General features: G+C 35.1%; 1 protein-coding gene across 3 annotated transcripts; it reads right to left on the reverse strand.

The window, feature by feature from the left end:
• Positions 1-725: 725 nt before the first annotated feature.
• On the reverse strand, positions 726-13,106 carry atrip (ATR interacting protein). Of its 3 annotated transcripts, none has more exons than XM_056242463.1 (14): positions 13,028-13,106; positions 12,024-12,336; positions 10,882-10,961; positions 10,518-10,688; positions 10,327-10,442; positions 6,803-6,903; positions 6,623-6,706; positions 6,412-6,538; positions 4,489-5,139; positions 1,914-2,056; positions 1,748-1,839; positions 1,581-1,667; positions 1,120-1,378; positions 726-941 (listed from the first exon to the last, which is right to left on the reverse strand). In XM_056242463.1, the coding sequence occupies exons 2-14, from the start codon at positions 12,322-12,324 to the stop codon at positions 868-870; spliced, it is 2,286 nt and encodes a 761-aa protein (XP_056098438.1). In that variant the 5' UTR covers positions 12,325-12,336; positions 13,028-13,106; the 3' UTR covers positions 726-867. The 3 variants fall into 3 exon arrangements, with proteins under 3 accessions (XP_056098438.1, XP_056098439.1, XP_056098436.1); XM_056242464.1 differs by lacking the exon at positions 13,028-13,106 and adding an exon at positions 12,789-13,004 and having other exon boundaries at positions 10,882-10,958; XM_056242461.1 differs by lacking the exon at positions 13,028-13,106 and adding an exon at positions 12,789-13,004.
• Between the last annotated feature and the right edge of the window lie 587 nt (positions 13,107-13,693).

Genomic DNA, 13,693 nt, shown 5'->3' on the forward strand with positions numbered 1-13,693 from the left:
TTGTGGATTATATTCAACCGAGATTACCGGTATTATTTTAAAGGGATAGTTTACCCAAAAATTTGTCATTATTACTTACTCTCATGTTGTTTTAAAAACCTGTATGATTTTTTTTCTTCTGTTAAACACAAAATAATATATTTTAAAGAAAGTTGGTGACCAGACAGTTGACCGACCCATTGTATAAAAAAAAAATCCTACTATGGAAGTCGGTTTGGAACAACTTGAGGGTGAGTAAGTAATGACAAAATATTTGGGTGAACGATCCCTTAAACTCAAATTAAAATTACAAATCAGCCAAACTATTTTTTTGAGTGAGTAGCCGCGTAATAAGCAAGATAATGTAAGATGGTCATGAAAGCAAAATAATCATAGACTTGTATAATGGGGGTGTAATCTGTAAAACAGGTTGCATCACTTCTAGTTCTGTTTTTTTTTCTTTTCGTATGTACTTTGTTAAATATAGAGCTGGCAATAAAAAATAACTAGCCACCAAAGTCCATATATTGCCGTCAGTTCATGCCGTTAACAATTTCTCTGAAAACATGATGTGATGAGATCCGTTTTCCTGTTTGTTCATGTGACATACGACATAAAGCCTATCCCTTAAATATTACTCTATTTATAGCATTTGTCACTTGTTGTTAATTATCACAAAAAAATTTTTTTTGACTCATCCCTCGGTTTATAAAAACTGTAATTCATAAAGAATTAAAATACCTCAGTGACAGAATTAATTCTTTAATTCAAGTCATTAGTGCTCAGTCTTAAAAAGAGTGACAAAATCTGAGGACAAGAGACAAACAATGTTTCTGAGGGGACACACTGAACATTTTTCATTACAAAACTTGACTTTATATTAGATCATTATGACCCCGTCTCCATATCCATGTCTTCAACGTACTCCGTTTCAGATCTGCAGATCTCCTCCAGAGCCAGTTCTGGAGTGAAACAACAATATAATACCATTTAATGCATCACAGTGGACTAATTTTAAAACAAATATCTTTAAGGACAGTAAATGTTATACATCAGATGCTACTCAGAAGTCAGTTAGCCAATCAAAATGATGTTGGCATTAATTACTATAACTTACTGAATAAAGAGATGTGAACCCACCTTCGCTCTCGGACAGATCTGGGACCAGACGGAACGTGTCTCTGATGGCGGGAATGACCTGATCGTACATGTGCAGGACGTCCAGACAGTGTTCGGAAAAGGACGAGTCCTTCAACAGCAGCCAGTGCAGTAACATCAGAGCTTCTCGCAGTACCTGTAATCCAGGACTCGTCCAGGTCCGATTCCTCAGCGTTTGACTTCCTCTGCCTTTTGTTTTCAGCCACTGCCTGTGTAAAAGCACAACGATCGTCCGCACCACCTGAAGACGAAAAAAATACAGTATGGTCAGTACCAGACCATTTTGTTGCATTTTGCTCTACAGTTATGAAAGACTCAAGAACAATGATCATTTCCATTGTGCTTCTGTAGTCATTTTGTCAATTATATTCTTGTATAATGGTTTTGCTTCAAAACTAACAGACATGGAGGGTGAAAAGTTGTAGTGTTTGTCTGAATCAAACCTCATTAATACACTGGCAGGATGATTCACAAAAAGCTGTCCATGTTTCTGCCTTCTGTGTGAACAGTTTGGTTAAAAACCGGATGACCTATTGACAGAGGAATCGTATTTTTAAAATGACAGTTTAATACAATGCATTTCAAAACAAAGTACTGCAAGATAAATCACCTCAAGTTCAAAACGACTCCACATATCTTCTGAGGTGGATTTCTGCGGTCTAGAGGTGACGTACTGGAATATTTTGAGAAAAGGACATGGATCTGACGGAAGACAGGGTTTGCGTTAACCCAAGCCAACAAAAATACACTTTATGAAATGCTAAAAAGACACTTACATTCATGTGAGCAGAGTTTTGTGGCCATCTCTTCATTATAGATGATAAACGACAGAAATCTCACAGACAGATGGACTATTCTGTAGGACGTCTCCAGAGTCATGCATTTGGACAACACTTGACTCGACACGACAACCTGGAGTCTACATTTGAGAAATCAGACTACAGTTTAATTGGTGAATAAAAGTAAATAAGGATGATTATAATAATATGCTTATTTACATTACAAGCTGTGTAATTTTACTCTCTGGTCATATAAATATCAGAAACTTCACCAAACTGCTTTTTTTTTTTGCTCAGTCTGGATAAAGTTGAGGTGATTTTTTTCTCAAAAAACAAACAACAAAAAAGTCGGTCTAAAGTTTTGATCAAAAAAGCAGATTGTTCTATGATTTCAGTAACACTTTAGTTTAGGGTCCAGTTCTCACAACTAACTAGTTGCTTATTATTATATAGACGGTTTCATCGAACGCAAGCGCGTTGCCCGGGTTACGCGCTGGCCCGAAGTTAACTTCCGGTCTGTGTTTGTTAACCGGTAATATCATAATATCATTCTCTGGTAATATGGCGCCGACTACAAACGCAGTGAAAATTAAGGTGATGAGCAGACTGAAGTTGGCCTCAGGTTGTTGTGTTGTGGGATGCAACCTGAGGCTCTGGGACAAATACCTTATCAAAAATAAAAAATTTCGGTTTCCTAAAAACGAAGGGAGACGGCGAGCGTGGATCACCGCTGTGCGATGAGAGGCTTGGCAGCCAGGCAAGAATTCAAGGATCTGTAGCACTCACTTCGTTACAGGTAACAAACTCATGATAAGCAACAGATAATTATGGAAGCTTGTTTCCGGCCTTGAAGAATAAAAAAATAATAATAATTGAGACTTTTTATCTCATTATTGCGAGATAAGAAGTCAGAATTGTGAGAAATAAAGTTGCAATTCTGAGAAATAAAGTCGCAATTGCGAGAAAAAAAGACAGAATTGAGACTTTTTATCTCACAATTCTGACTTTTTTCTCACAAAAAGTCTATGGTTTCTACAGATGAACTCTGTTGTTATTGACTCTACCGGAAGTTAAGTTTGGGCCACAAAAGCGCGCATGCGCAGTAACGTTTGTTTATGTTGTTGCCGTTGAAACCGTCTATATTTATATATTAGTAGGATATTGGCTGTTTATTAGTTTATAAAGCACATATTAATGCCTTAGAGCATTCACACAGAATGTGTTTTCCCATCATGAACACGTGCTTAACGGACGTCTCAAACCGTTGCGCTCTCGACTTGCGTCTTTGCAGCGTCTCGCGTGCGATCCTGCATTCATCGGGGCGTCGACGCTTGACGGAGGGCGTGTCTGAAGCTTGGTGCCGTCACATCGACAACAGCCAATCACATTACTTTTCCAGTGTCGCATGAACTCAATTGGCTAGCGTCTGTGCTAGAGTATTTGCATAGGCGATCTGATTGGCTGATGCCTGCGTTGGCGCTTGAAAAGTTGAAAACTTTTCAACTTCTGCCGAGAGCAACACCAGTGACGTGACGCAAGGGAACCCACAATTCAGTTCGGCAAAGCATGACATCACCAAATCAAAGTAAATAAAAAGCGCCAAGGCCGATGCCCCGTGTGAATGGACCGTGACACAGCATTCTAAAAACGCGGCGCTCAAGTTAAAATAAGTTCAACTTATAAAAAAACGCTTTTCTAGACCTTGCACTTTTTTCCGCTCCACGGCTATAGCGTAGTTTTCCAATTGTTTTCAATGGGAGCTCTGCTTTTTCAAACGCCAGCAGCGTGACGAGGAGCTGAACGTGTATTTCACGCTGAGCACAAAGCATTTTTTTACCGGTTGCCGAGAGTTGAAGAATGTTCAACTTTAGATAAAACGCAGCGCTCATCGTTTTAAAAAAGATGTCTTTTAAAAAAAAAAGTCCTGGATGGAATGTATATTGAAGTGTTCTGTATAGGGTGGCACTGTCACTTTTTACCCAGCCGTCCAATCACAGTAGAGGACGGGCGGGACAAATACCACACCAACCAACCGGCACATCCTGCTTGAACAACGATAATTTTTATATAGAAACAATATAGAAACAAACTATCTGTGAAATGAAATACTACGGTAGTTCACCGCTTGGCACTCTGTGTGAAATAGGAGCTCAGCTCCACTCCCATTGAAAACAATTGGAAAAATATGCTAGCCTTGGGAAAAAAAACGTTTGCTGGAAACACGGCCTAACAGCAAAAATGTGTTCTGTGTGAACCAGCCCTTTTTCTGTATGACCATATTCTACATCCCTTAATCCTACACAATACCTAAACTTAACCAACTATTAATAAGCAGTAATTAGGAGTTTATTGGAGGCAAAAGTCATAGTTAGTAGTGAGAATCGGACTAAAGTGTCCAATTCTCTAAAGTGTGACTTAAGTGTGAACATGATTTCATGTCAGGCTTTACAGGGTTAAGATGTTGCCACAGTATTTCTTTCCACTTTCAGTCATCTAAATGTAAATTAAGAGGCAGAATCAGACTATGAAATGGGAAAAGAACATGACACTCATGTAGACACATATACTATACCTGAAGAGCTGGTTCTCCTGCGCTCTCTCGGCCAGCCTGCTAAGAGTCTTCAAACTAGTGTTTACTAGCGCCTCCCTCTGGCCAGCGGCGGTAATGAACGCTGGATCAGCCAACTGTAGGAGTCTCCTGAGAAGAGGCAGCTGGGTTTGCACCTCCCCGGTGAGATGCTCAGAGGCGCTGAGGAGATTCTTCGAACACTGCGGCCGGTTAAGGGAAATCTCTCCGTCCTGATGGCACAGAACCATCTCCAAAGCCTCACAGCTGTAGCACACTATGTGATAGAGGGCTTGCATGGCTGCCAGGGCAAACTCCTCCTGACCGCTGAGAGATTCCTCCAGACTCAAGGCCAGGCTGGAGTCGGAAGATCCCGACAGGGAGCTGCCATGGAGCGAGGCTTTCGCAGAGCTCTCGACGGACTCCAGCGACTGACAGTACGTGCTGATGTGGAAGGTGAGCAGGGGGAGGAAGTGCACCGCGGCCGGGCAGGTTTGGAGAGCAGCATCTGGGTTACGTGGGACACTCGTGGAGGGCTGGAGAGTTAATGCGGTGAGAGCAGACATAGCGAGACTCTGCAGCTGGTGGAATCGAGCTTGAGGACAATGAATCGATCGGAATTCTGTGGAGGACGAGCTGGAAGTCGTCAATGATCCCCTAATGTAAAGGGGGGAAACAATTCACAACAGTCCAAACTTTTTACACGGATAATTAAAGTTGCAATAGTAAACATTTAACAAACAGTTGCAAATACTTAAGACATATTGGTAATAGTTAATTTATCATACATGTATACTATTTCCACAAATAACTATCAAATTTCCACAAGTTTCAGGCCTAAAAAAAAAGGTTTTCCAATATTTTCTACTTTCAATTTTTTTTTTTAAATTTGTATTACTATTATGAATACATTATTCTATAATATTTTATTTAACAATAAATATTAAAATACAACAAATAATATTTTAACAATTATGTTTTAAAATAAATAAAAGCAAATGTCATGGTGTAAATATGAATACTACTAGTAACAACAATAATAATTGTTAGAATTAATACAATATTCTATAATGTTTAATTTAATAATGAACAATAAAATACAACATTATTATAATGTTTTTAACATTAAAATTTTTAAAAAAATTAACATTAATGTTTTAACAACAAATGTCATGGTGCAAAAATGAATCCTACTACTGCTACTACTAGCAATAATAATTATACTTTTTATTTAATTTAATAATAAATAATGAAAAATAAAAAAATTGTCATGATGTAAAAATTATTATTATGATTAATAAGAAGATACACAGTGTTCTTTATTCTATATATTATTATGAATACATTAATCTATAATACTTAATTTAATGATACATAATAATATACAACAAATAATACCGTTTTAATAATGTTTCAGAATAAAAAAGCATGTCATGATGTAAAAACGTATATATATATATATATATATATATATATATATTTATTTTTTATTAATACAATATTGTATAATATTTTGTTTAATACCGTAAATAATAAAATACAACCAATAATATTTTATAAGTACTGATAAAAAAAACCCCAGCAAATGTCATAATGTACTTTTATCTCTCTGGAATGAACGTAAAGTGAAGTATTCTGTATAGTGTGCTTTATGAACCGAAAATATCTCTGATCATGTGACTTAAAATATATTAGATCAACGTTTCCAATGTTGACATTGTTCAAATGTTCCAATGGAATATACCAACATCTACAAATGTTGCAATGGAAATTTCCATTCTTTATGATTAATGTTGTGAAAGTGGGCCAATGATTTCCCAAAACAAACAGTTGTATGTAGTAAAAGCCAATGTTTACAGTACATTTCTCAGGTTTCAGGACATTTCAGCCAGTGTTAAGTGTTGTATGGGATGTCTTGTTGATACTCACGAGCTGACGTAGCCGTTCTGTGACAGGACGTTTGGTAGAGCGGCAGGACTGATGGACAGCAGGTGACACAGACCCAAAGTGCTCGGATCCAACGGTTGTTGCAGCAGTAGGTTCAACAACACACAGCCTACAGCATCACAAACACAAGCTCACAGCAAACACACTGAGAGAACAGACTGAAGATAACGCTAGAGATTTGATCAGCCGTTACCTTCCTGTCGATGGTCAGATCTGAGGGTTTGGTCTGACTGTGGCTCTTCTGTGAGGAAACGTTTGGGCTGCGCTGGTTTCCCATCTGATAAGAGTTTGAAAATGTGATGTTGAGGATTGAACGATAATGGAAAGACCTCTCAGGAAAGGAAATGTGCCTAAAATGTGTAATAATCCATACCCTCTAATAGATGGTCTTTTTTGATAGGAGATGTTTTCTTGGAGAGCTCGGCGGCAAAGTTTTCCTTAGTCATGAACGCTCCCCTTGCAGGAGAGTGAATACTGTGTTAACACCACAAAACACAAAACACAAATCAACTATTTGTCTAGAGCGGTTCTGAGGTAACATTCTAACCTTTTGATACAAATCAAATGTTATAATTTATTATTTGTATTAATTATAATAATAACAATGATCACTAATATAAATATTAAATAAATAAATATATTATTTGAACAGCAATACTTATAACAATACTACTACTATTAATAATTATTATTATAAAAAAGTAATAGTGATATTTTTATTATTTTATTTCATTGTATTCTTTAAATTACGGAGCCCCTAAAGGGACCTTTGCAAAAATAAAAAAATAACACTATTGCGTGCGCACGCATAACAATTTCCGGTTTGCGTACAATTTGCATCACTGTCATTACTATGAGGAAAACAAGAGCATGGATGTCAAAGTTTAAACTTCTCCTCTAGATTAAAAAAGACCAAAGTGTTATTAAACTGTTGGTTACAACGTGACCAATAAATCCTTATTTTTTAAGGAATTGGTTTAACAGGGATATTAATCATCTTATGAATAGGTTTGATAATTATGGAAATATTTTAACATACGAACAATGTATGCAAATCCATAGTTTTCCTGTGCATTTTAAACAATTTAATTAAAGCCATTTCCCCTACTCTGATTCATCTTATCAAAAGTCATATTCAATTTAACTCCACATTAATGATAAATCCAAAATAAATGGCATTGAATTGATTGATAAAAAATGCTATAATAAACATATTTGTACAATATTTCAAATAAAAAATAAAATAGCACCTAGAGGATTTTGTTAATCCCCTTTAAATATTGCATTAATAATAAAACCAAAGAAATTGCAAGATACTCCGATATTGACGATTTATGTTCCTTTTGTAAAAGTGGGAAAGAGGTGTTGACTCATTTGTTTTTTGAATGCAAAATTATCCAAAATTTCTGGAAGGAATTGGCAGAATTTATCTTTAATTTAGTAACAATTAAATACTATTTTACTTTAAATTATATTATTGTATATTAAGAAAACAATGTTAACAAAGGTCTTGAATACATTGTTAATTTATATTGTTGGCAAAATTTTATATCCATAAGCAAAAATATTTAAATTCATCCCCAACTTAAAAGTTGAAACTAATATATAACAGACTCATTACATGCAAAGTGAGATATTTCAAGCCTTTATTTGTTATCATTTTTATGATTATGGCTTACAGCTTATGAAAATCCCAAATTCAAATTTAGAATATTGTGAAAAGGTTTTCATAGCCGTAAGCCGTAATCATCAAAATTCTAACATGTATAGTATGCACAATTTTAAAATGTATTTCTTTGGTTTTATTATTAATGCAATATTTAAAGGGGATTAACCAAGCAGTCTTCCAATTAATATTATCAATAATAGAGTTCCAAAAAAAATCCTCTAGGTGCTATTTTATTTTGTATTTGAAATATTGTACAAATATGTTTATTATTGAATTTTTTATCAATCAATTCAATGCCATTTAAAATTAATTTTGGATTTATCATTAATGTGGAGTTAAATTGAATATGACTTTGGATAAGATGAATCAGAGTAGGGGAAATAGCTTTAATGACAGAATTAAATTCTTTAAAATGCACAGGAAAACTATGGATTCGTATAAATTGTTCATATATTAAAATATTTCCATAATTATTAAACATATTCATAAGATGATTAATATCCCTGTTAAACCAATTCCTTAAAAATAAGGATTTATTGGTCAACCAACAGTTTAATAACACTTTGGTCTTTTTTAATCTAGAGGAGAAGTTTAAACTTTGAATTCCATGCTCTTGTTTTCCTCATAGTAATGACAGTGACGCAAATTGTATGCAAACCGGAAATTGTAATGCGTGCGCACGAGAAAGATATCGCGTGCGCACGAGAAACGATCGCGTGCGCACGCAATATGTTTCCCGTGCGCACGCGATAGTCTTTATTTTTAATTTTTTTGCAAAGGTCCCTTTAGGGGCTCCGTATTTTATACTACAACTAATAATACATATTAAAAATAACTGCAATTTTTATTCTATTACTGATTTGGTGTTATCAGCTACTAACGCAATATGAAGAAACTTATGAGCATCATATGATGTCATCTATACTCTGTTGTAATCAGAATTTTGCGGAGACGGTTGCGGCGGAGAGAGCAAACATTATTAAAAACAACAAGTGAACAGTTAAAATAAGAACAAATACACAAATTACAAGCAGAGATGAATACTAAATAAAGTTACAAAGTCTAACAGTAGTATTCAGGTACAGAAATGAACAATTAAGTCCAAATGTAAAATAACACTATTTGTTCAATGTGGAAATTAAATATAGTTTCATCTTTGTTAAAGCTGTATTTTGTTGTTTTATTAACATAGACAACAGTAGGAATATTAGGTGTGTGCTGTCACTTTAAGACCAAATGCACGGACTGAAAAAAAAAAAATACAAACATCTGTTTTCTTTCTCAACCATGACATAACCGAGAGAATACTTGCCGAGATGGGTATTTAGACGAGGTTTTTTTAACATAATTTTGTGTGCATGTGTCCGTTCAAGGGCAAGGAAACGCAAAAGAGGAATCAATTCAGTGTTCGAGCGCTGTCTGAAACGCTCCTCTCTCTATCTCTATCTCTATCTCTTTCTCGCTCTCTCTCTCTCTCTCTCTCTCTCTCTCTCTCTCTCTATCTCTTTCTCTCTCTCTCTGCGTGTGTGGCTCTGGTCACGATTTTCACCTCTTCTTCTGCGTTTAAAACAGTTTGAACGTGTAAATTGGCAAAACACGTCCAAATTATAAACTTTCACTCTATAATGGTTAAATTTAGTAGTTAATCTGAGAATCACATGTGTGCCGAACCGTGGGGCTCAACAGATCAACTGCGATCCATTGCACCCATAAAGTATAGGCATTTTTCATCACCCCAAATTACATAGTAACAATCTGACCCTGTCAAAAAAGCATTTTGCAATTGGGTCGGGTCATGTTAAACAAACCGTACCAGAGTTCGTTTGGAACCGGACCGAGACCTCCTCTTCAGCTGGGTCTCGGTACGGTTGTTTGGACCGCACCCGAGTGCGATTGCTGTATTTACACCTAACAAAGGTTAATAAATGCTGTACAAATATATTGTTCATTGGTAGTAGTTTATGTTCATTTACGCATTAACTAATGTTAACAAATGGGACTATTATAAAGCGTTACCGATTTAATTTATTAACAGAAAATCCAGTATAACATATGATACACTGGAGTGGAGTGCATGCAAAGAGACAAGCTCATGTGAACAAAGAAAAGGAAAAAAGAAAGAAATGCTGTAAATGCTGACCAAAAGCTGTAACAGTGTAGACAACAGAACAATTGTTTGTCATTACCAATTCCTCTGGAAGACACACACAAATCAAAGTTGTATTTACATGTTTCGCGCAGGTGTGCCGGGCTGCTTTCCTCCACGCTCAACGCTCCGAAGTTTCCCTCTCATTTCATTCATCTCGGCTTCTTTAAAGTGCAACTCCGACTGCAGCGACTGCACCTGCAGTAAATCCAGCATTTCCATGAGTTCATACGAAACGTTTCATCGGACGCCAGTCAAGCTTGTGTGCCGTACCTTCCTGGACAGCTCCTTCTCCCGTTCGCTCTGAGCCTGAGCTTTCTCTTTCTCCAGGGCGAGTTGGGTCTGCCGCTGCTGTTCCTTCTCCTGATTGGCCAGTTTCAGGGAGTCCCGCAAGACTCGGATCTCTCCGTTCTTCATCAGGATCTCCTCCTCGACCTCCTTCAGCTGAGTGTGAACAGAAATGCAGACACATGAGTTTCTGGTTTCTAAATCCTAAATCAGGAGAAACTAAATGATGGCTGTTTTGGTGTAAGAAGCCTTGTCTAAAAAGGTGAATTCAGGAAAAAAGGGGTCTTTTTGAGAGCAAATAAAGTGTTTTTTTATGAACTACAACAAACCGACCAAATGAAGAACACACCTTTTTCTTCAGGTCTGCTTGCTGTTCCTCTAATTGCTTGTAGTACAGATCTTCTCCATCTTTACTGGAATGACCATCTGCTGTGTGACACACACACTGGTTACATTTCTAGATTATCCCATCCAAAGTTCATATAATGCAAAAAATTACATGAAACATTTAATTATATATTTATTATAAAATGCTGTGCAAAGAACTGTGGGAATAAGAGTTTATATTCACAATATTAAATATTTAAAATATTATATTTAAAATATTTCAAAATAATATAACAATACATTTAATTTTATAATAATTCATATACTAATATTTATTAAATTTAATTAAAAAATATTTGTATTATGTTATATTTGTAAATAAATATTCAGTAATAATAATTACATTTAATCATACTTGTTTAATTTAATAAATTTTTGCTTTGTAAAAAATCCAATATAACATAATTAGATTTTTTTTGTTATTAAATGTATTGAGTATTATTAACATTATTATTGAAATATTTTTAAAGTCTAATACCCACAGTCTTTTGCTTAGTTTTTGGTTATTCAATTAAATTAGCATTATAATATAGTCACCTTATTAAATGTACTATTATTTATTATTTTGAAATATTTTATAAGTCTCACAGTATTTTGCCTAGTTAATTTTTGCATTATGTGAAAATCCAATTATATATTAATATAATAATATTTAGATTCTTTATTATTTAGACTTAAAATACATCAATAATAATAGTGTTGTATTGCATTTTTATACAATGCAAAAAATGTCAAATTAAAATAATTATTTCAAATATTCAATAATACTTAATAAATTTGATTTCAAATCATTTAATTTAATTATTTTTTTTATAATAAAAACTCTAAATATCATTATATATTATAGTATTAGATTGTTGTATTAATTAACTCGTATTAATTAATTAATAATAAACTATCATTAGCTGCTGTTGTTATTAGTATAAATCTGCTCTGTGAAACACAAAATAACATATCCAGAGTCCATAATATAATGCAAAAATGAGCTATGCAAAGAACTGTGGGGAATAAGACAAAATGCTCAGTCCAAAAGCAGACAGAGGGAGAGTTTGGGAAACAAAAGACTTGTGGAACGTGTGTCCAAATAAAACATCTTATACTAACCAAACACATCCTTTCTTGGAGGTTCTTTATTGTTATATGTGCTATTGCTGCAGCCGTCTCCGATGGCAAATGTTTTTCGGCCTGATCTCACAGGTGCTTTGCTTTGCTCATCAGCGCAAGCGAACACAGGACCAAGCGTTCTCTTTGACCCACTGTTCTGGACGTCTCCTGTGACGGCCTGGGATGCAATGATGTCAATCTGGTCCAGGTCATCCTGGGTGAAATCGATGTCATCATCAAACGGGTCGGGTCCGGCTGACACCTGATGACCTTTCAGTCTCTTGCTTGGCGGGAAGTCCATGACAATGAGGTGCTTTTGGGAAATCAAAAAATCATAATTATTATTCATTGATGATCAGTGATGAAAACAGTCAAAATAAAAAAAATTTTTAGGCGTCTAAACTTTTGACAGGACTGTATACATAGACGTATACATATATATATATATATATATATATATATATATATATATAGATATATACATATATATAAAACACACACTATTCAATTTGTGCGGCAAAGTAGCCTTTTCCGATATAACAGTTTGTGCACGTTGTAAATTGTCATTAATGTCAGTAGTGCAAACTTAAAAACAGTTTAATGTAATATATAATCGTAAATACTAGATGTTCAGAGTAAATAATCCAGTTATTTTCCATCCAAAGGCGGAAAATAATACCTAACCTACATACAATAGTCTTATAGAGTCACATACTGGGTTTATTATGGTAAAACTGTGGTAAAGTGCTCAGGTTTATCAGTTACCTGCTTCAGTGTCCCTCTCAGACTCCTGCATTAACCTGCTACGACTCGTCAAACATACACCATGCTGGACAAAACACTAATAACGAGCAACTCTGAGCTGTTAACATAAACCTAAATGACTAAATAAACAAAATAACAGAAAACTTGTGAAGCTGACAGCATTTCTGAGCTCTGCCTCTCATTCGGTGTTGAACAGGATCATGCGTCCAGAGAAAGCGCATGCGGTAGTAAAACCTCACCTGATTGGCTAAAGCGTGGCCCAAGTGTCTTACGGTGCGCTATGATTGGTCCATTGACCAACGAGCGTACTACGGAGACTCATGAGACAAGTCAGAACCGCGTTATGAACGATTTGATTTTTTTTTTTTCACATTTAGAAAACACGTTATAAAATCAGTTGTATTTTTAAAACAAATTCTATTTATAAAAAAAAGTAAATTAAAAGTTATTTTAACGTGTGTGATGGTGCGGTGGGAAACGTTTGTTTCCTTTTTTAATGTTCGTAGCATAGACTGTAAAAAATAGGTTCGTAGACATGAAACGTAAATCAAGTTCTCATAAAAGTTGTTTCAGCATGTAGCCTGTTTTTACTTAGCCTAGCCTACTGTATATAAATGTAATAGCTGTACTAAATATACTTAACATCGAAGGCTATTACAAATGCTATGGGTACACAATAAAACACTGTTACTATTAAAAGTTAAAACATTAACATGGACACAAATCTTTTTGTTGCTTTAAAGTTGTGGACTGCAACAAAATTGAACCTTCAACCTACTAAAAACTACCAAGCAGCATTTTATCTGTGTGAAAAGTGAAGACACTGTTTTTTTATCATAAAACTTTCACAATACATGCATTCAAGTTGTGTACGTGAAATAGTTTAATACGAAACAAATTACTGA

The sequence above is a fragment of the Rhinichthys klamathensis genome, unplaced genomic scaffold, assembly GCF_029890125.1.
Source record: "Rhinichthys klamathensis goyatoka isolate OS25496 unplaced genomic scaffold, OSU_Roscu_1.1 h1tg000727l_1, whole genome shotgun sequence".
NCBI classification, from domain to species: domain Eukaryota; kingdom Metazoa; phylum Chordata; class Actinopteri; order Cypriniformes; family Leuciscidae; genus Rhinichthys; species Rhinichthys klamathensis.

What these genes read in the sequence shown, in the direction of transcription:
- atrip (XM_056242463.1), bottom strand. Translation starts at nt 12,324, where the DNA reads ATGGACTTCCCGCCAAGCAAGAGACTGAAAGGTCATCAGGTGTCAGCC. An exon ending in CAGGAGAACCAGCTCTTCAG is followed by an intron (nt 2,057 to 4,488) that starts GTATAGTATATG and finishes TCTCAAATGTAG; the next exon opens with ACTCCAGGTTGTCGTGTCGA. An exon ending in AGATCTGTCCGAGAGCGAAG is followed by an intron (nt 942 to 1,119) that starts GTGGGTTCACAT and finishes GTTTCACTCCAG; the next exon opens with AACTGGCTCTGGAGGAGATC.